The following is a 21,748-nucleotide window of genomic DNA, read 5'->3' on the forward strand; positions in this document are numbered from 1 at the left end:
ACCTGCAAGTTTCTACCCCCCAGTCAATATCTGGGTAATTGAAGTCCCCCATGATAAGTACTTCACCATGCTTTGAAGCCGCATCCATTTCACTTATCAGCATTTCCTCTGCTGCCTCCATTATATTTGGAGCCTTATAACAAACCCCTAGTAATATTTTATTATTCTTTTTCCCTCCCCTTATCTCCACCCATAGGGACTCCACATTTGCATTTGCTTTACTGATGTCATCTCGCAAGATAGGCTTGAGGCAAGAATTCACATATAAACAAACCCCTCCCCCTTTTTTATTTATACGATTCTTTCTAAAAAGACTATAACCATCTATAGTAACAGCCCAGTCATAGCTACTGTCCAGCCATGACTATATCATATTTCCGCTCCAACATCAAGAGTTCGAGTTCCTCCATTTTGTTTGTGAGGCTTCTGGCATTTGTGTACATGCACTTTATATGGTTTTCCCTGTCGGTATTCCTTTTGTTCTTATTCCCCAATCTCATTCCAGCCCCCCTTCTTCCCCCATGGACTATGACTCTTCCCAGCTCTCTATCTACACTGTCTATTTGCCCTGCACAAGTGTAGTTGCCCTCCCCCCAGGTCTCTAGTTTAAACACTCCTCCAACCTTCTAGCCTTTTTTTCCCCCAAAACAGCTGCACCCTCCCCATTGAGGTGCAGCCCATCCCTACTGTAGAGCCTGTAGCCGACAGAAAAGTCAGACCAGTTCTCCATGAACCCAAAACCCTCCTTCCTACACCAACTTTTGAGCCACTTATTTACCTCCCGCTGCCTTTCTGGTGCGGCACGTGGTACAGGCAGTATTTCGGAGAAAATTACCTTTGAGGTCCTTGCCCTGAGCTTATGGCCTAAATCCCTGAAATCATTTTTAAGGACCTTCCACCTACCTCTTACTTTGTCATTAGTGCCAATGTGGACCATGACCGCTGGTTCCTCACCAGCCCCGCCCAGTAATCTTTCAACCCCATCCGCAACATGCTGAACCCGAGCACCTGGCAAACAACACACTGTTCGGTATGCGCGGTCTTTGTGACAGATTGCCCTGTGTGTTCCCCTAATAATCGAATCTCCCACTACTAGCACCTGTCTGATCTTGCCTGTGCTCCCATTACCCTTCTTACTGGAGCAGACAGTCCCCTGGTTGCTAGAGGCCATGTCTTGCTGCAGCATTGCTACCCCAGAGCTGATATCCCCCTCATCCGCCAGCCTGGCAAACTTATTGGGGTGCACCAGATCAGGACTAGACTCCCTACAACTTTTCCCTCTACCCCGCCTTCTACATGTTACCCAACTAGCTGCCCCCTCACTTGGCACCTCCATACTTCCCTCCCCACACCCATCTTCCCCAGAGAGTTTGTGCTCCAGGAGCAGCAAACTTCGATCCATATTGTCAATTGCCCGCAGCCTTGAAACTTGCTCATTTAGATCCAGAATCTGGGCTTCCAGATGAGCAATTTTCACACATCCCACACAGCAGTATTCCCCCTCGAACGGCTGTTCAAGGAAAGCATACATGGCACAGGATGTACACTGTGTAGCAATGCCACTTATGGAGTCCATTGTTCTAATGGGGATTACAATAGAAATAAGCACGGAAAGAAGAATTTACAGTCAAAGTAACACAAAATACAGCAGTTACCTGCTAAAGCCCCTCAAACTTAAGTCCCTTAAACGTAAGTCACACTTAAGACACTGCACACACTTTGGATCAATGCACACTCGCCACCAAGCTCCCACACTCGCTTTTCTGATGCTTTTCTGGGTAGTCAGAGTTACCCCCATGTCCCACTAGCCAATGCTGCCCCTAGGTAGTCACAGTGCTGCCTCATGTCCCTGTAATTTTTATATAAATATAAGATACACAGTGCTTCTGACAGCATTGTGAATCCTCATGTGGATCAGGTATGAGTTGATTGAAATTACTGGTTGCTGCATCACCCTGATTCCCAGTCAGGATGTAAGCAATAGGTAAATACAGGGTTGTGGAAAGACGTGCTACCAATGAGCAGGCATGTTAGGTACAAATAAGTGGATTTTTATTTTTCACTAAAGTGGACAACCCATTTAAAGAGAGTACTGCTCTTTTCTTCAGGTCCAATCAGTTAAAACGGCAATCCATGGATCTTTGTGGGGAGCTGGATAGGCTGCCCTGATGTTCGGTAAAGAGAAGAATGAGCCTAGCGTGTGGTTGTGTGCAGTGTGAAGCTTTGCCTCGTATGCATTTGTACCAATTTCTCTAAACTTTTGTTTAGAAATTAGAAATTTATTGTAAAAAAAGATACTTTTGTTCTAATGTTGGTGTTTTGTTTTGGATTTTAAAGGCCTTACAGTAAAAGAATGATGAAGGAGGGAGACATCATGATCGGGACTCAGGTTGCAAGGTAAAAATTGTAAAAGATTTTTTCTTTTTTGAGATCAAAGTTTTAGCATCAATTCATATTTGTTATTTTCCAAATAATTATACTTTTTCATTTATGCATAGTGTTTATACAATTGCACACTCAGCTTGGTCAAAGAGAACATGAGTACAAAACTAGGAGAGAGAAGTTTGTTTCCCAAACTGTGGGAGAAGTACAGACCTATAGGGAGGAGTGGGGTTGCGATGCATAGATCAGTAATCAGGCACATTGCACTTGTGCCAGTGAACAGTGAACCGACAGGTGCACAAGCTACTGGCAGGTTCCTGTGTTCATTCGAGTAGACATCTGTCAGGTCCTGTACTTATTTGCACAAGAAGGACCTGCCTTTTGTTATCAATGATATTACATGTAAGTGAGAGTATAGCTCCAGCCAGAGATGGTGACATGGAAAAACTGCCATGAAAGGGGTATTCCCACAAAGACAAGATTCTTAACCCCTAGGCGCACCAGGACGTTATAGTACGTCCCCGGGGCTAGATGCTTAGCGCACGGGGACGTTCTATAACGTCCTGCTTCTGGCACCGGCTCACGAACGGAGCCGGTACCAGAAGCAGCGGCTGTCAGCTGTCTAGTACAGCTGACAGCCTGCGCTAACACCCGCGATCGGAGCCGGCTCCGATCGCGGGTGTTAACCCCTTACACGCCGCGGTCAAACATGACCGCGGCGTGTAAGGGTGTTAGCGCTGTGGATCGGATCCCCCGTGCCGCTTACCGGGGGATCCGATCCTCTTCCGGGCAGCTCCGAGGACTGGCATGTGCCCCGGAGCTGCCCGGTTTCCATGGCAGCCAGACCCCTTCCGGGTCTGACTGTAAACTGTCTGAGCATGCGCAAGCTTGCTCAGACAGTTTACACTGCTCTACAATAAAATAGTATTGTAGAGCAGTGTATTGAACTTAAACCAGTGATCAGAGCATCACTGGTTTAAGTTCAAGTATGTATAAGTAAAATTATGCAAAAACAGTTAACACTACACATTATAATAAATAAAAAATTAATACATAAAAATATAAGCCCCTAAAATGTCACTTTCCCATAAAAAAACTTAATAAAGTATAAAAAACATAAAAACACAAAAAACCCCGCATATTTGGTATTGCCGCGTCCGTAACAATCTGCATAATAAAACAGAATTGTTACTGGACCCGCACGGTAAACGCCGGAGGAAAAAAACGCAAAAAACGTTCCGAAAAAAGATAATTTTTAATTAATACCCTATAAAAAATGCTCTAAAAAGTGATTTAAAAAATGTTATGCACTCCAAAATAAGCCCACTAAAAAGAACAACTGTTCTCGCAAAAAATAAGCCCCTAACAAGATTTATCTGCCAAAAAATTAAAAAGTTATGCATATAAAAAGATGGTGATGCTAAAATGAATAAGATTTTCTCCAAATTAGTTTTTATTCAGTACAATTGAATAAAATACACAAAACCCCCACATATTTGGTATCCCTGCGTCCGTAACAATCTGTATAATAAAACAGAATCGTTATTAGATCCGCAAAGTGAACCCCGTAAAAAACAACCTAAAAAAACTCTCTCTGATAAAGATGATTTTTTATTAATGCCCTTTAAAAATGCTCTAAAAAAGTGATTTTAAAAAGTTACGCAATCTAAAATAAGACCACTAAAAAGAGCTATCATTCTTGCAAAAAATAAGCCCTTAAACAGATTTTTGAGGTGAAAAATAAAAAAGTTATGCATATGAAAGACGGTGATGCTAAAATTAACAACAATTTTGCCAAATTACTTTTTATTCAGTAAAAATGGGAAAAAATAAAAAAATATATATAAATGAAGTATTTTCATAAACGTGGCGACCCAAAGAATAAAAATAATATACTATTTTCATGGTATGGTTAACGGCCAAAAAAAAAAACACATAAAAATTTTCCTAAAAATTGATGATTTTCATTTCCTCCACCAACAAAGAGTTAATAAAATCTCACCAATTAGCTATAGATGCCCCAAAATTATGTATTAGAAAAGTGCATCTCATGTGGCAAAAGAAATAAGCCCCTATAGGTGCACAATAAAAAAAAGAAAAAAATTATAGCCTGTACAATGTGACATAGCAAATCTGATTTGAATGGCGCCTCCTTCCCTTCTATGCCCGGCCGTGCGCCCATACAGCAGGTTACCACCACATATGGGGTATCCGTGTACTCGGGAGAAATTGCGTATCAAACTTTGTGGAGCCTTTTTTCATTTTATCCATTACAAATGTTTAATTTTCCACCCAAAATGGGTGTATTGTGAAAAAATATTACAATTTGCAGACTCCACCTCCATTTTGTTTTAACCCCTATAAAACACGTAAAGGGTTAACAAACTTCTTAAAAGTGGTTTTTCATACGTTGAGGGGTGTAGTTTCCACAATGGGGTAATTTACGAGTCTCGCTATTATTTAGGCCTCTCAGTGTCAATTAGAAACTGTGCAGGTCCATCTAAATACAGGTTTTGGCGATTTTACAAAAAATGTGAAAAATGGCACCCAAATTCTGAGCTTCATAACATTCTAGTAAAATATGTGGAATCTGAAAAAACCATGCCAACATAAAGCAGACATTTGGGAAATGTAAGTTATGAATTTATTTGGGTGCTATGACTTTCTGAATCAAAAGTAGAGAATTTAGAACGTTGAAAATAAAGAATTTTTCAAAATTTTTGCCAAATTTTGTTTTTTTTCATAACTAAACGCAAAAGATTTCATCCAAATTTTTAAACTAATTTGAAGTACAATGTGTCACGAGAAAACAATCTCAAAATCCCCTGGATATCTCATAGCGTTCCAAAGCTATAACCACTTATAGTGACACAGGCCAGATTTGAAAAATGGGGCCGCGTCCTTTAGGCCAAAAGATGCTGTGTCCCCTAGGGGTTAATATACTCAGGATAGTAAAATAACACATTCTCTAATTCACTGCTATCAACAAAAATACAGCATTTCACAAATATAATTCCAACCTTTCTCTATCAGTCCTCCTGTACACAATTTTGATTGCCCCAGGATCCAACCAATAATCTTCTGACTTTAGGTTCGGGAAGACATATTGTTCTCCTATATGACGCTACACAGAGCTGATTTTTGCAGTGGCCCCCACCCTTGCATTCCAAAACAAGCTCACACGGAGACTTCCTGCTGGCAAACAGCAGAGTGAGGAGAGTAAGGCTACAGGCAGATAAGGCAGATAAGGTTTTTATCCAGGCGAGGGAGGCAGAGTAAATCTGACAGTGGGAGGAGAAATAAAAATTAGCTGGGTGGAGACATAAAGAGAAAAAGAAGAGATATAATAAGCAAAGGAGAGAAAAGGGTGTTCTCACATTGATCACCGGCAATGCTGCCGGCTGCTTCAAAAAGATGGCGGCGCATGAGCGGATCGTCGCTCCCCGATGACGTCACGGGGAGTGGCGATCCGTTGCCATGACAGCTTTGGGTCTCACGAAGGCCCAAAGCTGTCTCGTTTTAACCCATTCATTACAATGTGCTAATTGCACATTGTAATGAATGAGGAGGAAAATCCCCATATACTGCCCTACTGAAGTATGGCAGTGTATGGTAGGATAGATCAGACAACCTAGGGTTAAAGTACCCCAGGGAGTCTGAAAAATAGTAAAAGTAAAAATAAAAAAAGTTAAAAAAAAAATAATAAAAAAACCTAAAAATTCAAATCAGCCCCCTTTTCCTAGAACTGATATAAATATTAATAAACAGTAAAAATCATAAACACATTAGGTATCGCCACGTCCGAAAATGCCCGATCTATCAAAATATAATAACGCTTTTTCACCGCGTTTAACCCCGTAACAGAAAATAGTGCCCAAAGTAAAAAAATGGCACTTTTTTGCCATTTTGAAAAATATAAAAAAAATTAATAAAAAGTGATCAAAAGGACGTACAGTCCTAAACATTATAGCAATGAAAATGGCATCTAAAGTCACAAAAAATTACTCCACCCACAGCTCCGTAAACCAAAGTATGAAAAAGTTATTGGCGCCAGAAGATGACAAAATCCCCCCCAAAAAATTTTGTACAGGAGGTTTTAATTTTTGTAAATGTATGAAAACATTATAAAACCTATACAAATTTGTTATCCCCGTAATTGTACCGACCCAAAGAATAATGTAGACATGTAATTTGCGGCACAAAATTAAAGCTGTAAAATCCAAGCCCACAAGAAAACATTGAAAATGTGTCTTTTTACTATTTTCACAGCATTTTGAATTTTTTTCCCGCTTCCCAGTACATGGCATGTAATATTAAATACCGTCACTATGAAGTGCAATTTGTTACGCATAAAATAAGCCATCACAGAGCTCTTTATGTGGAAAAATAAAAAAGATTTTTGAAGGTGGTGAGTGAAAAATGGAAGTGAAAAAACTAAAAAAGGCCAAGTCGTTAAGGGGTTATAGTTCTAAAGATTTAACTCTTTACCAAAAGTGACTGGATAGTTCTAATCCCTTCTAGAGCTGAATCATTAAGTGAACTATTCTCTAGGTATGGAAAGCGTTAGACTTTAAATGCGCGCCCTTATCTATCTGAATTGAGAAGGCTTTCAGAAACACTGCTCATAACAGGAGAAATGAGCAAAACAAAGAATATGGAAATTTTTTCCTAAACAAATCATTGAAAAATTTGTAACTGTCTTGTGGACTCTTTAATTCTTAATTCTAGGAATCTGCATAATTCATATACAAATGGGTACTCAAAATATAAGCATATATGTAATTAGTTGTTATTTAAAATTTTGCTTCCCTTAGCAGAAAAAGCTGATGACATAGACTGTAATGAAGAATTAAAATGCTACTGGCCCTTCAATCAGTCCATTAATTCCCTCCGCGCGGTGCGTTGTGGAGCAGACACAGAACAGAACATGGCCGCTGGTCACATGTTCACATCACATGTCCTGCACCTGCCTGGGCAGGACATGTGATCACCACTAAGTTTGGCTGTAGTCGGTTGGTTGCAGTGCATCCAGTATGGCCAGTGTTGTGGGGATGACAGTTACACATCATTACTATGGTAACAGAGCAAGAAAACCTGTTGCATCATCACTGGGAGCAGAGCATAAGAGGTAGGAGGAGTTACTGAGAACTAAAGGATCATGTAACTTGTAGTTTCCAGTGGCGGCCATCTTAGTGATAACTTAACCTACTTTATATAGAGGCCATAAATTTTGTAAATCATAAAATCAAACTATTTAACTTCCATTTTGTGACTAATGACACTGAGTGTTGTTGTATTCATTTATCTATATATCATCATGGGTTTTTGTGTCAGACGTTCATATTCCCGGAATACCCCTTTAAATAAGAAAAAAAACTTGCTTCAAAATTAAAGGTAGATCTTAAGGAGTGGAGGAGAGTCCATAAAGAGTTTTAGAACAGACTAGAGATGAAAGAGTATAAAGGGGAGTAACAAAAGATATGCAAGATAAATGCCAAATGTAATTAAAAAGAATAGAGGTTACAACTGAATAGCAAATTGGTAGCAATGAGGTCCTTAACTGAAATCTTTTCAGTGGGTTTCTACTATATTGTGTGTGGAACTGCAGTGCTGTGAGTATAACCAGGTTTGATTTGCACCGTCGCCACGCACAAGCGTTGAAGCTCACTGTCCCAGACATTCAGCTGTGAGCTGACTGCCACTCTCTGGGAGGGATGTGCAGTAGCAGTACTGCATATTCACAAAAAAAGGTCAGTTGAAGACCTCACTGAAAACCATTGGTCTGAACTAAAATGTAGTCTTTAATTATGTCCAAATAAAAATGTACAGCACCATTACAACAAACAACACAAAGACACTGGGTTAAAAATCTACAAATGAATATCTATTTATCCAAATAAAGGCCTAAAGCGACCCAGGGGTAGAGGATACCATCATTTTAATAATAGTGTAATGGGAAATGAATGTCCCTGTAAATAGAGGGCCACAAGGGGTCACTGTTGTAACATATGAGAAAATGAGATGGAGGTTAGTAATAAACAATTTGTTACAGTGTATCTTGTTTATAATGTTAATACATTGAAGTGATACTAATGGGTTGTGTAGCACTGTTTCACTTATATGGAATCTAGCAATGTGCATGTGCTCATTCCTTCGGTAACAAGTTACAGCATCGGATACAGTGTTCAATAGTATTAATTGCAAGTTGGAGCCTTCAGAAATCCTGATATCTACAAGACCATTAATAATACTGCTTTATTTAGGTATAGGTACCGTAAGTTCCCAGCAAAAATGACAGTACCATATTCTAAGGGCTTATGGAAAAACTGCTATTAGTGTAGAGGCACAGTAAAATGATTTGTTGCTAGGATAAGCTGTAATTAAGCAGCATTAAGTTCATCATTATAAACAGTTGAATATTGCTAACACTAGTCTCCAAAGTGATATATAGTACTGATTGACTTACAAGTAAAAATCATAACAACTGGAAGATTTTATAAAATTTATGTTATACTTATGACCGAGTCCGTAGTCCAAATATTGGGCAAAAAACACAGTGAGAATGGAAGACGGAAAAATAAATAAGAGGAAAAAAAAGAAGAAAAGGATAGAGACACTAAAACTGGAGGATAGTAGTCTACGAATTACTACTATAAGAAGGCAGCATATGTAAAGCCCTCATTTAAACCATATGGGCCTAAACAGATAATCCACCGGGCTTCTAGTTGTAACAAACACCTATCTATATTTCCCTTTCAGGGTCCAGATTTAACTTCATCAATTGGTCCCAGAATTGGTCCATGTCACCTTTATGGACTTGTTGCACATGTTTAGCTAGTGAGGTGTCTTTGTCTGTTCGGACTGTACTCAGATGTGAAGGCATCCTCCTCCTTAGTTCTTGAAAAGTTTTGGCAACGTAGATTTTGGGGCACGGACACTTAGCAACATGAATGACACAAGTACATAGAAACTTACAGTTGGATATGGTGAGCCTCACCATATCCCTTCATGTCGCTCTAGAAAGCCAGATCTTATTTGACAAGCCAGATCTTCCTCTACTCACGGCCCGTGAAGTGCCCCGCATTGCAATTGTCATCTCATGCTGCCTGGATCACCACAACATTGTGGAGGGATATGGCGATAAAATCTTACTGCCCTGGCACCTGGAATCCAAAGGTGCAGACTAACGCAGCCAGCAGCTCTGGGTCCATTTGCAGAAAGAAGGCTGCAGCACAGCACCCAGCGGCATACAGAGGCGCAGGCCGCAGCACAGGGCCCTCTTCATAGCTCTCTGTTCCCTCCAATTTTCAGAATTGATGGCATTCATTTCTTTCATATGTTGTTTCCTTAAGGGTAATGTATAGGCATACAAATTAATATCTTTAACCCACAGGAATCTATCAAAAGCAGGGGTGTGAGTAAATGATAGACCTTTTATGAGAAGTCTCATATCAAACTCCTTCAAATTATACAAGGATATATTAATGACCAATTTATCCCTATCAATTTAGTATTATATATATATATATATATATATATATATATACACCTTTCAATAGGTATTATATATACCGTATATACCTATCAATACGTATTAGTCGATGTTATATGCAGTTGAAACCCCATTTTTCGTGGTCCCAAAGCTGCATGTCTGGAGCCTTTAAACCTAAAAAGAGGTTTTTTTGGTACTGTACTGGTATTTGATATAGTCGTAATTGGGGGTGGTGGAGCTTTAGCGCATCTCTCACAGTGAAAGACAGTCAGCTCACATTCCGGGATACTGTGGCAGTGCTTTGCCACCATCTGCGCGTATGGCTCCCATCCTAGAGAGTCGAGTCAGGCACAATGCAGTGTGTGCTTGTTCAGTACAAAAGTTTGGATACACCTCATTCAAAGAGTTTTCTCTAGGCATCAAAACTATGAATGGAATTTTATATACTTAACAAAAAAGTGTGAAACAACTGAAAATATGTCTTATATTCTAAATTCTTCAAAGTTGCCACCTTTGTTTTGATTACTGCTTTGCACATTTCTGGCATTCTCTTCATGAGCTTAGAGGTTGTCACCTGAAATGGTCTTCCAACAGTCTAGAAGGAGTTCCAAGAGATACTTATTACTTGTTGGCCCTTTTGCCTTCACTCTGCAGTCCATCTAACCCCAAACCATCTCGATTGGGTTCAGGTCATCCTAGGTTTAGGTCTAGGTCATCTGGCGTAGTACCCAATCACTCTCCTTCATGGTCAAATAGCCCTTACACAGCCAAATAAATGTTAGAATAGCATGCCGGTGCAAGATGCTGTGGTAGCCCTGCTGGTTCAGTATACATTCAATTTTGAATGAATCCCCATCAGTGTCACCTTCTCCTCCATGCTTCACGATGGGAACGAGGCATGTAGAGGCCATTCGTCCACCTTTTTTGCGTCACACAAAGACACGGTATCAAATTTGGACTCATCAGACCAAAGCACAGAATTACACTGGTCTAATCTCCATTCCTTGTGTTCTTTAGCCCAAACAAGTCTTTAGCCCAAACAAGTCTCTTCTGCTTGTTGCCTGTCCTCAGCAGTGGTTTCCTAGCAGCTATTTTACCATGAAGGCTGCTGCATATAGTCTCATCTTAACAGTTGTAGAAGATTTCTGATGTTGGTGACTCAGATGAACTCCTTCTCCGTAGCAGAGGTGACTCTTGGTCTTCCTTTCCTGGGGTGGCCCACATGTGCGCCGGTTTATTTGTAGCCCTTGATGGGCTTTGCAATTGCACTTGGTTATACTTTCAAAGTTTTCCGAATTTTTCGGACTGACTGATATTCATTTCTTAAAGTAACAATGGCCATTCTTTTTCTTAACTTAGCTGCTTTTCTTCCATAATAAAAATTCTAACAGTCTACACAACTGATGATTCCAAATCCATTTATAAAGCAAGAAATCCCTCTTATTTAACCTGACAGGGATGTGATATGAAAACCTTTTCTGGTGACTACCTCTTGAAGCTCATCAAGAGAATGCCAAGAGTAGTTAAAGCAAAAGGTGGCTACTTTGAAGAACCTAGAATATAAGACATATTTTCAGTTTGTTTCACACTTTTTTGTTAAGTATATAACTCCACATGTGTTAATTCATAATTTAGATGTCTTCAGTGGGAATTTACAATTTTTATAGTCATGGAAATACAGAAAACTCTTTGAATAAGGTGTGTCCAAACTTTTGGTCTGTACTGTATGTACATTGTACATATGAACGCACACCTCAAAGACTGGCCAATCCTAGGCGTGGCACGCAGCGGATTCCGACAAGATTTTTCTGCTTGCAGTGCTCTTTTTAGGAGCTCCGCTGCATGCAGTGTCTCTGATTGACACCTCCTGGACCTACACCTGGACATTTAGTGAGTATCCCTGACTACCAATGTTACTGGATAGCTTGTGATTTTTTGATGACTGACTTCTCACTCTTGTTTTTTCATGGCCTGTTATCTAGCTAATTTTGTGGGCTATATTTCTATAGTTTTTTCCGCAGCTGTAAATATGTATTCTTGGGTAGGGTGAGGCGGCTGTATATAGATGTATCACTGAGCGGGGTGAGGCGGCTGTATATGGATGTATTACTGGGCTGGGTGAGGTTGTTGTATACAGATGTATTAGTGGACGGGGAGAGGAGGCTGTATATAGAAGTATTACTGTGTGGGGTGAGGCGGCTGTTTGTATATGTATTACTGAGTGTGGTAAGGAGGCTGCATATAGATGTATTACTGTGCGGAGTGAGATGGCTACATATAGATGTATTACTGGGGGATGAGGCGGCTGTACAAAAATGTATTACTTGTCAGGGGCTAGAGGCGGTTGTATATAGATGTATTCACGGCCCCTGGCCTCCCCCAGATTTAGTGCTCATGGGCCCCCTAACCAACCTTAATCTGGCCCTGAGTATAACTACCATAATACTGCACCCTAGCTGCCAGGATAAGCAAACATGCCTTCCCACCTGACAAGCAGGATTTATTTTTTATTTAGCAGTAGCTGTGAATACTAGCTATATACTATTGTCTAGGTCCCATTTATATAAATGATTAATTATCTATTAATTATAATAAATGCATATGAAAACTTACTCAACAATATTAACTGTTAAGGAATGCATAGAACACCTAAAAAAGTATTTCTAAAGCACTTTTTTATTAATAATAATAATAATTCCTTTATTTATGTAGCACACATAGATCAATAGATCATGCAGCACAGCACAGAGCTTACCAAATTGGTCCCTGTCCCCAATGGGGCTCACAATCTCATCAACCTACCCGTATGTTTTGGAGTGTGGGACGAAACCGGAGGATTTGGATGAAACCCACGCAAACACTATGGGGCTTATTTACTAAGGGTCCCGCTGCCGCATTTCCACCGGGACTTTTTGGGGATTGCGCTGCCGGGACAGAGATTTAGAAGGGCATTGTGTCGCACGCGATTGGATTTTGGCGCAATTGGCTTTCACGCGACACAAATCGGAGGAGGGGCGTTGGACGAACCGACGGATTCGCAAGCCAAGCACTTACATGCACCGGGAAGAAGATGGTGAACTCCGGCGGACCTGAGCAGGGAAGCGACGCATGCAGGATATCGGGCGCACAATCTTTGTGAATCGCAGCAGAGTTCATCCTCGTCGGACATTCCGGATCGGGGATCGTGCAGGGACAGGATAAGTAAATGTGCCCTTTTGTTTCCAGCAATGCTTACCATAAAGTCTCTGTAGTTTATGTAGCCCAGTCCAAAAATAGTGCTATGATTGGTCATGAAGTGTGCTTTGCAGCTTAGCTCTATTCAAGCAAAAGACACCAATATGCAATGACAAAAGGCACACGGGACTCTTTACAACTCCAACTTTTAAATTTGGAGTTGTAAATTGCAGAGATACATTTAATAAGGGTAATATAATTACTTAGTTTATTTCAATGAATTGAGATACAGAAGTGAACTACATTTATGTTTACCATTTTTTCTCCATAGAGTTTTGGAAAGTAATAATAAGGCATTTCCAGTTGGCAGTTATGTTCTTTCAAATGCTGGTTGGACAACTCATTCTATCTCTCAAGGCAAAGATTTGACTCCTTTAATACCAAATTGGCCTGACCATATTCCTAAGTCCCTGGCTCTTGGAACAATTGGAATGCCTGGGTAAGTAAATAATAATTACTATGATTATTAGTATTTATTATCACAACATATTTATCTCATGATTTATATAACCATAGAACAACTATATAAACTTATACACATTTAATTCACTATTTATTCGAGGCGCAAACAAACATTTTCTTACTTGTCTTATGGAACAGATGTAGAAGAATTTTGTCATTAATGTTTATGGTCATTTTATAATATTTTTAATATGTTGTTAGGGCAGGTTATTTACTTATAAATAGCAATTTGGTATTTTTGTGTATTATAATTAAAAGAAACATACCTGAGGGTAAATGACATGACAACCATAATTATGTTTTACAGTTTAACAGCTTATTTTGGCTTAAAAGAGATTTGCATTGCCAAAAAAGGAGAAATAGTTTTGGTCAATGGAGCAGCTGGGGCTGTTGGGTCACTAGTAGGCCAGATCGCAAAAATTATAGTGAGTATGATTACCTTTGAGAACATTTTTGCATCTTATATTTTCCATTGGTTTACAGTTTTGATTTCACACATATTTATTCTATAACAACAGTCTAGTTCATGGTCTAAACAACTTCTAGTTTGTTTACATTAAATTTGTGCTAGTTGACAAATATTTGACAAAAAATATTATATCAAGGTTAACAGCATCAATCCTTGATTATATTTATTAATAGAAATAGAAGAGAAGAAACAATCTTATAGATGAGCTTCAGCAACATTTTTTCCCCTAAATTTACTGTCTAATAAACCCACAATCTAAAAGGTACAGAACAGTGATGTCTCAGACTACACAGAAGTTCTATGTAAATGGTAGCAGGAGCAATGAGTCGCAGCAGCTAAGTCTACAACCACCAGTTCTGAAAGGGCTGACAACCATACATAGAGCTTACAGGGTGGACAACTGCTAGAAATAGAAAATTAAGAAGATTTACCAGAATTCATTTTATCTAAAGTTTAGATATGTTGAATATATTTTATGATTCAACTGCAGTTATTAGTTTGCCACCAGAGAATATGGGTAGTGTTGTTTAAATGTTGTCTATCCCCTTTAAATATTTAGTCATGATATCAGATGATAAGAGGACCCCTGTCTGTGTCTGGTCAATAGAATTTGTGAGTATGAATCATAATTATAACATTATTGCTTTGTTTTAGTAAAATGTGAAATGGCACAATTTAAATGGAAAGTAAATTATTAATTTTACTGGCAGCTAAAATCTAATGTCCATCTTAGGGTTGTAAGGTGGTTGGTTCAGCTGGTTCAGATGACAAAGTACAATATCTGAAAGATATTGGCTTTGATGAAGCCTTCAACTATAAGACTGTGGGCTCATTGGAGGAGGCATTAAAGAAGGCATCTCCTGAAGGTTATGACTGTTTCTTTGAGAATGTAAGTACTATTTTTATTGTTTAAACATAGTTGTGCATCTCACGCTTGGGCAGCCAAACAGACACCCTTTTTTTGTTGTACTTTACCATAATTGTACCATATAAAGCTGTATAATATTCCTTGTAATGTTCTGGGAAGCTGAAAAAAAATTCAAAAGTGGCAAAGTTGAGTAAAAACATAATTACGGCATTTTCTCACAAACTCTGTTTATACGACTTTTTTCTGCAGTTCTAGTGACATGTCAACTTCACTCTAAAAGTCACCATCACAGAAATATTAAAGCCTTATAGTGTCTTATGTTTTACTTAAATAAAAAACTATTTCTATCACTCTCACCAACTTCTAACACTTGTAACCTTTTAATACTGCACTTTATTAAACAGAGTTTAAGCCTTTTGATCACTTTTTATACATTTTTTTATGAGTGGCAAAATGACAGAAGAGCAATGTTTCAGACATTTCTTCTATTCATAGGGTTCACTTTATAGATTATTTATTTTTACATCCTGTTATTATATTTTATATACGCTGTATTGCAGTACATTAACACAACGGTCCATCTATTAAAGATTGCTTTTTGACAGCTTTAAAAACCCTGAGTGCCACAGTCATGTCTGACTGCTATTTAAGTGCTACAGACTTGTTCGACCACTCTGTATGGAGAGGTCTCATCCCATGAGTCCTTCTCCATATCATACTACTATTGTTGAAGGGGTTTCCTCTAGTGATGTTTACCACTTATTTTGCAATTTGAGTAGGTTTTATTGCTGTTGGTGTTGCTATCACTGTCTAGGTAGGTCATTGTAAGATTACAGATTGTAGCAGAACACTATCTGACCTGACACTTCATGATTCCTCTCTGCTATGTGCTGACAAAGTGTTTAGACTATCCGGGTCTAGGGCTTTTCTACACTTGATATGTATGGATAAGACACAATGACACACTGAGCTCTGCAACCTTACTCAACCAATAAAACACACAGTCAGCACTGCTATGCCCACCTCCACTAGGATCAAGACCTTATCTTATCTGTAGAGTTTGTAGAGAAAGTTTACTCTGCACTGGACAGGACGTGCCTCTATCTGTAGTGCTCTTTGCCTCCTTCCTGTCCCCCGGGATTCCAAGAGAAGCTATTTGTGCAAGAGGAATCTGCCCTACCATAGTCAGAAGTTTATAGGGACAACAAAAATATAATCTCCAGGACTGATAGAGACAGGTTGGAGTTATATATGTGTAATGCTGTATTTTTGTTAATAACATTGAATTAGAGAATGTGTTATTTTGTGAGTATATTTAAGAATCTTGTCTTCATGGGAATACCCCGTCAATAAATGATTGACAACACCATGTTTATTGAATGAAGACTTTTCAGTCCGACCTTACTGACATTGTGTATGTGCTTACATGTAATTTAGGTTGGAGGATACTTTGCAGATGTGGCCTTACCTCAGATGAGAAAATATGGAAGAATTGCTGTTTGTGGAGCTATTGCCCTATACAATGATACAACACCTAGAAAAGGTATTGACCATATTTTAAGCAAAATACACAGTAGGTGCTAATTTGGTATAAATTGTATAAAGCTCCATTACCAAAATACAGCATCTACACCCATTCACTATATCTCATTCAATTTATGAAGTGTAATTTGTGAAAATCACCAGTAACATATAATAAAAAAGACATAATGGCTATCACACTATTATCATTTCCTACACTCTAGTTTTATAAATAGGAGATATTGGAGCACATTTACTAACCTGTCCACGAAAATCCCCAAAAGTGCATTGTCTGGCGATAATGCACTGTGCGCCCGATATCCTGCATGTTTCGCTTCCCCGACAGAGTTCATCTTTTTCTTCATGGTGCATGTAAGTGCATTGTCTTGCGTCACGATTTGAAAGTTAAATCCCCCACTCAGTCTGAATCAGTCGGATCATCTGACGGCATGCCCCCCAATTTCCGTCGCATGAAAGCCGGTGCAGCTGCGCCAAAAACTGATTTCGTGTGACACAATGCCAGGACAGACACCTGTTAAATACCTGTCCAAGCTGTGCAATCCCCGAAACAAACAGTTTTTGGCGCTGATTTTGCTGCAGAGATTACTGCAAATCTATTCAATGGGATGTTTTCCTCTATGAATTTATGGGTAAAACCCTCATTAATGTGACTATTTAATTTGTAGAAGAGTAACCATCTACTGCTAATTAGGATTATATCATAATACAATAATAACCTTTAATTCTTCTATATATGTTTTTCAATAGCCTCTTATAGACAATTGGTTAAGACATGAAATGATTTTAAATAATGTGGCATTCATTTGTTGCAGGAGAATATGTCCACTTCCCTTTAATCTTTCATGAATTGCGAATGGAAGGCTTTACAGTTCACCGTTGGCAAGACAGATATGATGAGGGTTTGGAGAAATTAATGCAATGGGTTATTGAGGTAACTTCTTCATTATCATCACTAAACTTTTGAGAAACTCTTAAGCTGTATGCACAGTGGTTCACAAAAGCCCTTAAAGGGCACCTACCACCACGATTCTACCTATAAAGGTAGATCGGGTGGTAGGTGGATGAATGGGACGTGAGGATAGCCCTTTTTTGGGCTAATCCTCACGTCCCTGCTATCCTTTAGTAAACTTTAATCCGCGGGTACGCACATTTTTTTAAGCGGCTACTGGGGCGTGGAGTAGCGGGACATGAGGCTACCGTTGCGGCTAATCCACGCCCCAGTAGCCTTTTTCCTCCGACTACCAGCTCCTCGTAGCTGCGCGCCCTCGTCCGAATACCTTGCGTTCTGCGCATGCGCAGGCCTGCGGGTGCGCGGCCATAGCTCTGAGGCCGGGGCTACTGCACATGCGCAGAACGCTGGGTATTCAGACGAGGCCTTACACATAAGAGTAGCATAATAGTCAGCCCTTTGGTGAAAGCTGTAAAAATGAAAACTTTTGGTGTCTTCACAATGGTTATGAACTGGAAAATAATCATGTTATTATGTTATGGCACAGTCTAGACTGTGCAAATTTTTTGGAAACCAAAAAGCCCCCCCACCAAACTAAAACCGTATTATAGTGAACTTGACTGCAATACTTAGAAATATAAAATCTCTATAAGACCTCTAATATGTAATATGGTGTTTTACAAAACACAACGCTAAAACACCAAATATGTGCAATGTCTCAAATTTGGTCATTTCTTTACAATACAAACCTCTACACTATATATTCAAAGGTTCAGTAGAGGGTATATGCATCTCTGTAATACTCTAAAGAGGACCTGTCAGGGCGAATTTGGACACTAAACAAACCCACAGTTCCTTATGGACTAGTAGATTAGTGTACCAAATCGCCCTTTATCAAGCCCCTTTATGTGCACTATTAAAATAAAAAAAACTTTTATACTTACCTCATTCTAGTGCGTGGGTGGTTTACTGTCCCAAATTGTCCTGGCAGGTCCTCTTTAAAGCCACGTGCATGAACCCTTACTTTGTAAAAGTATTACCAATGGACTGTATATATTATTTGCCCTAGGCTTCTGTGTTCCCTAATAGTTTAGAATACATTGACTATATTTCATTTCTACAATGCATCTTATTTACAAATTATTTTTAAGGGGAAGCTGAAGTACCATGAGCACATTACCAAGGGATTTGACAACATGCCTGCTGGATTTATTGGGATGCTTAAAGGAGACAACACTGGGAAAGCCATCATAACTGCCAAATAATCAATTCTAATGCCTTCATTTCTATTGAAATTGGTTAAATTAAATTGTTGTTGTTCTATTAATATTTCGAATATCTGAAATTCTATGATAATTAGCTAACACAAAGAAGCTGTAGTCCACAGTAAGCATTTTTTTTTCTGTTGCAGCAAGAAAATAAAAGTAGTTATTAAGTTGTGTTCATTCCGTTGTCTGAATTTTAATAAATTGTAATTGTAAATATGTAAATAGTTGTTTACATATTTTATATCTTTTTTTGAGGGTTTGATTTCTCTGAATAAATAATGAATATTTACTACATAAATAAAGCATATAAAGACATGTGATTAGTTTTTAAGGTTCTCATTTGTCCATGTATGAGGCTTATAAATCCTATTCAATAAAAATTGAAGAGAGGTAGCAAAAAGTGAATCACAATAATCAGGCCCTCACACATTTCACATTTAAAGTGTATTCAGAAATAGTCAAAGAAGGGGCTTATGGAGACGCTTTCCCTTAAAAAACAGAAGTCATTTAGAGCACTTGCAAAAAAAGCTCCAACAGGGCCCCAATAACATTGCCAAGAACAGTGCAGATTACATTCACAGCCACATGCCGAAATGTGCAGGGTCCTTCTGGAGGAGCTGCAGACACAGCTCATGGGAAGGTCTATAGGACAACTATTAGTCATGTACTACATAAAACTGGCTTTTATATTAGAGTTGTATTTGAAAGCAAAGTCCAGTTTGCTGTTTACAAAAACCCATGTAGGGGACATGGAAAGAATATGGGAAAAGTTGCTGCGCTAACCTAAGACCAAAATTGTACTCTGTGTCCTAAATGCCAAATGCTATGAACATACCATACCCTTTGCTGATGCTTCTAACCAGGTCAGAATAGATATGGATGGCACTAAATGCAGGTCAATCCTGGAGGGAATTTTGCTGAAAGTGGGTTGTCCGTTTTCTTTTTTGGATCTTTCTTTTTATTGGATTTTATAATAAAAATAACATGAAACAGATAGAAGCGTACATGCATTACAATATTTCTAGAAGCTTTTGTATGGCAGTCTCCATTATATGGACGTAAATCTAGTAATACATTAAGGCCCCTTCCACACTGGCGTTTTTCACGCGCGAGTTCTGCGCGTGCATTTGACGCGCAGAACTTGCATTGCACTCTGTCCCATTGTATTCAATGGGTCTTTCTTCATTAGCGTTGGTTTTCACGCGCGTGCTTGCGTTCATTTTCACGCGTGTCAAAATCGCAGCATGCTCTACTTTTGCGTGTCACGCGCGTTTTTCCCGCCCCATTCAAGTCTATGGAGATGCATCAAGAACGCATTGCACTCGCAATCATTGCAAGTGCAATGCGAGTGCAATGCGTTTTAAACGTAAGGGTTGCTAGGTGACCAGAATAACAGTATTTCCCCTGCTCGAGAACGATCATTTAATTAAAAAAACACAATGAAGAACAGTGAAGAATAGAATAAAAACAGTGAACACAGTGAAAACAGTGACCACAGGATCATTTAAGATAAAAACACAGTGCAGAACACAGTGCAGAATAGATTACAGATGTTCGGCACATCTGCTTACTAGTCAGGAGATACGCGCAGAACGGTGCGCCCAAAATAGCATGTGAAGAACAATATATATGTGTGTGAAGAACACATTGCAGATGTTTAAATACATCTGCAATGTGTTCTTCACACATATATATTGTTCTTCACATGCTATTTTGGGCGCACCGTTCCGCGCGTATCTCCCGACAAGTAAGCAGATGTGCCGAACATCTGTAATCTATTCTGCACTGTGTTCTGCACTGTGTTTTTCTCTTAAATGATCCTGTGTTCACTGTGTTCACTGTGTTCACTGTTTTTATTCTATTCTTCACTGTTCTTCACATCTGCTAACTTGTCGGGAGATAATATACACGGGGAACAGTGAAGAATAGATCGCAGATGTTTGCAACTTATCAGAAGACATTATTTTTCAATTAAATAACACATTTTAATCCCAAACCATGGTCCCTTTGAAAAATGCTCGAGTCTCCCATTGACTCGCCCGTGAAAAACGCGCCGAAAACGCAAAAAAAACGCTAACAACACGCGCGTGAAAAACGCAAAAACGCTAATTACTCCAAGGAAAAATGGAACAAAAACGCAGCCAAAAACGTCAGTTTTTCACGCATTGCACCCTGACGTGAAATGCAACGCTAGTGTGGAAGGGGCCTAACAGAATTACAAAAAACTGTTTTTACGTCTTTCATTGTGCGCTCCAAATAACACCTCTGCTTTGTCCTTTGGTTTGGTACGATCATGGTGATACCAAATTTATACAGGTTTTATTGTGTTTTAATACATTTTCAAAAATTAAACAAAAACAAATGTGTAGCAAAAAGAAAAAAAAATATATGAAAAATAACTTTTTCATATATTTATAGTATATTTATATACTGTATATTTTAAGATACTAAAATATAATGAAAACTATATAAATTTGGTATTTAGTCGATTATACTGACCCAATTAATACTGAAGTGTTGTAATTTGGACTCCAGAAATAAAAGTCCCCATGAAAACGGTGTGTGTTTCATAACATGGAATACGGAATATGGAATAAATACGGAAAAACTGAAGCTGAGGAGGGAAAAATGGAAATGCAAAAATGAAAAACAGCAAGGTCATTCAGGGTTTGTCCAGTTTTCAGCAAATAACTGATATGGTTTGTGTAAGGAAAAGTTATACAATTTTCCAATATACAGTGGAAAGAAATCTGTCCATGGTCACATAGGTGTTAGTCTCGTTAGTATCACAGAGAGTAATCAGAGATGTGTGTTATAATGAGATGTGCACCTCCATCAACTGGAAGTTTAACATAAAAGCTTCCTATAACAGGAAAGCAGGCGGAGATCTAGAAAACCGTGAGGAACTGATATGGAAAGTATATTGGAAAATTGTATTACTTTTCCTTACACAAACCATATCAATTATTTGCTGAAAGTGGATAACCCCTTTAACCCCTTCCCGACATTTGACGTAATAGTACTGCATTGCGGGAGGTGCGTTCCCGCAAAATGCAGTACTATATGGCCGACACCCTTACAG

General features: G+C 38.9%; 1 protein-coding gene across 1 annotated transcript in view; it reads left to right on the plus strand.

The window, feature by feature from the left end:
• Positions 1-18,986, plus strand: part of LOC140133727 (prostaglandin reductase 1-like) — a 39,481-nt gene extending 20,495 nt beyond the window's left edge. Inside the window, exons 3-9 of the mRNA XM_072154288.1 lie at positions 2,338-2,397; positions 13,380-13,547; positions 13,878-13,995; positions 14,773-14,928; positions 16,345-16,450; positions 17,262-17,380; positions 18,550-18,986. Coding sequence (XP_072010389.1) covers positions 2,338-2,397; positions 13,380-13,547; positions 13,878-13,995; positions 14,773-14,928; positions 16,345-16,450; positions 17,262-17,380; positions 18,550-18,663 — 841 coding nt within the window. The 3' untranslated portion in view covers positions 18,664-18,986. The remainder of the gene's footprint in view (positions 1-2,337; positions 2,398-13,379; positions 13,548-13,877; positions 13,996-14,772; positions 14,929-16,344; positions 16,451-17,261; positions 17,381-18,549) is intronic.
• Positions 18,987-21,748: the final 2,762 nt, after the last annotated feature.

This window comes from Engystomops pustulosus, chromosome 1, assembly GCF_040894005.1.
Source record: "Engystomops pustulosus chromosome 1, aEngPut4.maternal, whole genome shotgun sequence".
In the NCBI taxonomy this organism is placed as follows: Eukaryota; Metazoa; Chordata; class Amphibia; order Anura; family Leptodactylidae; genus Engystomops; species Engystomops pustulosus.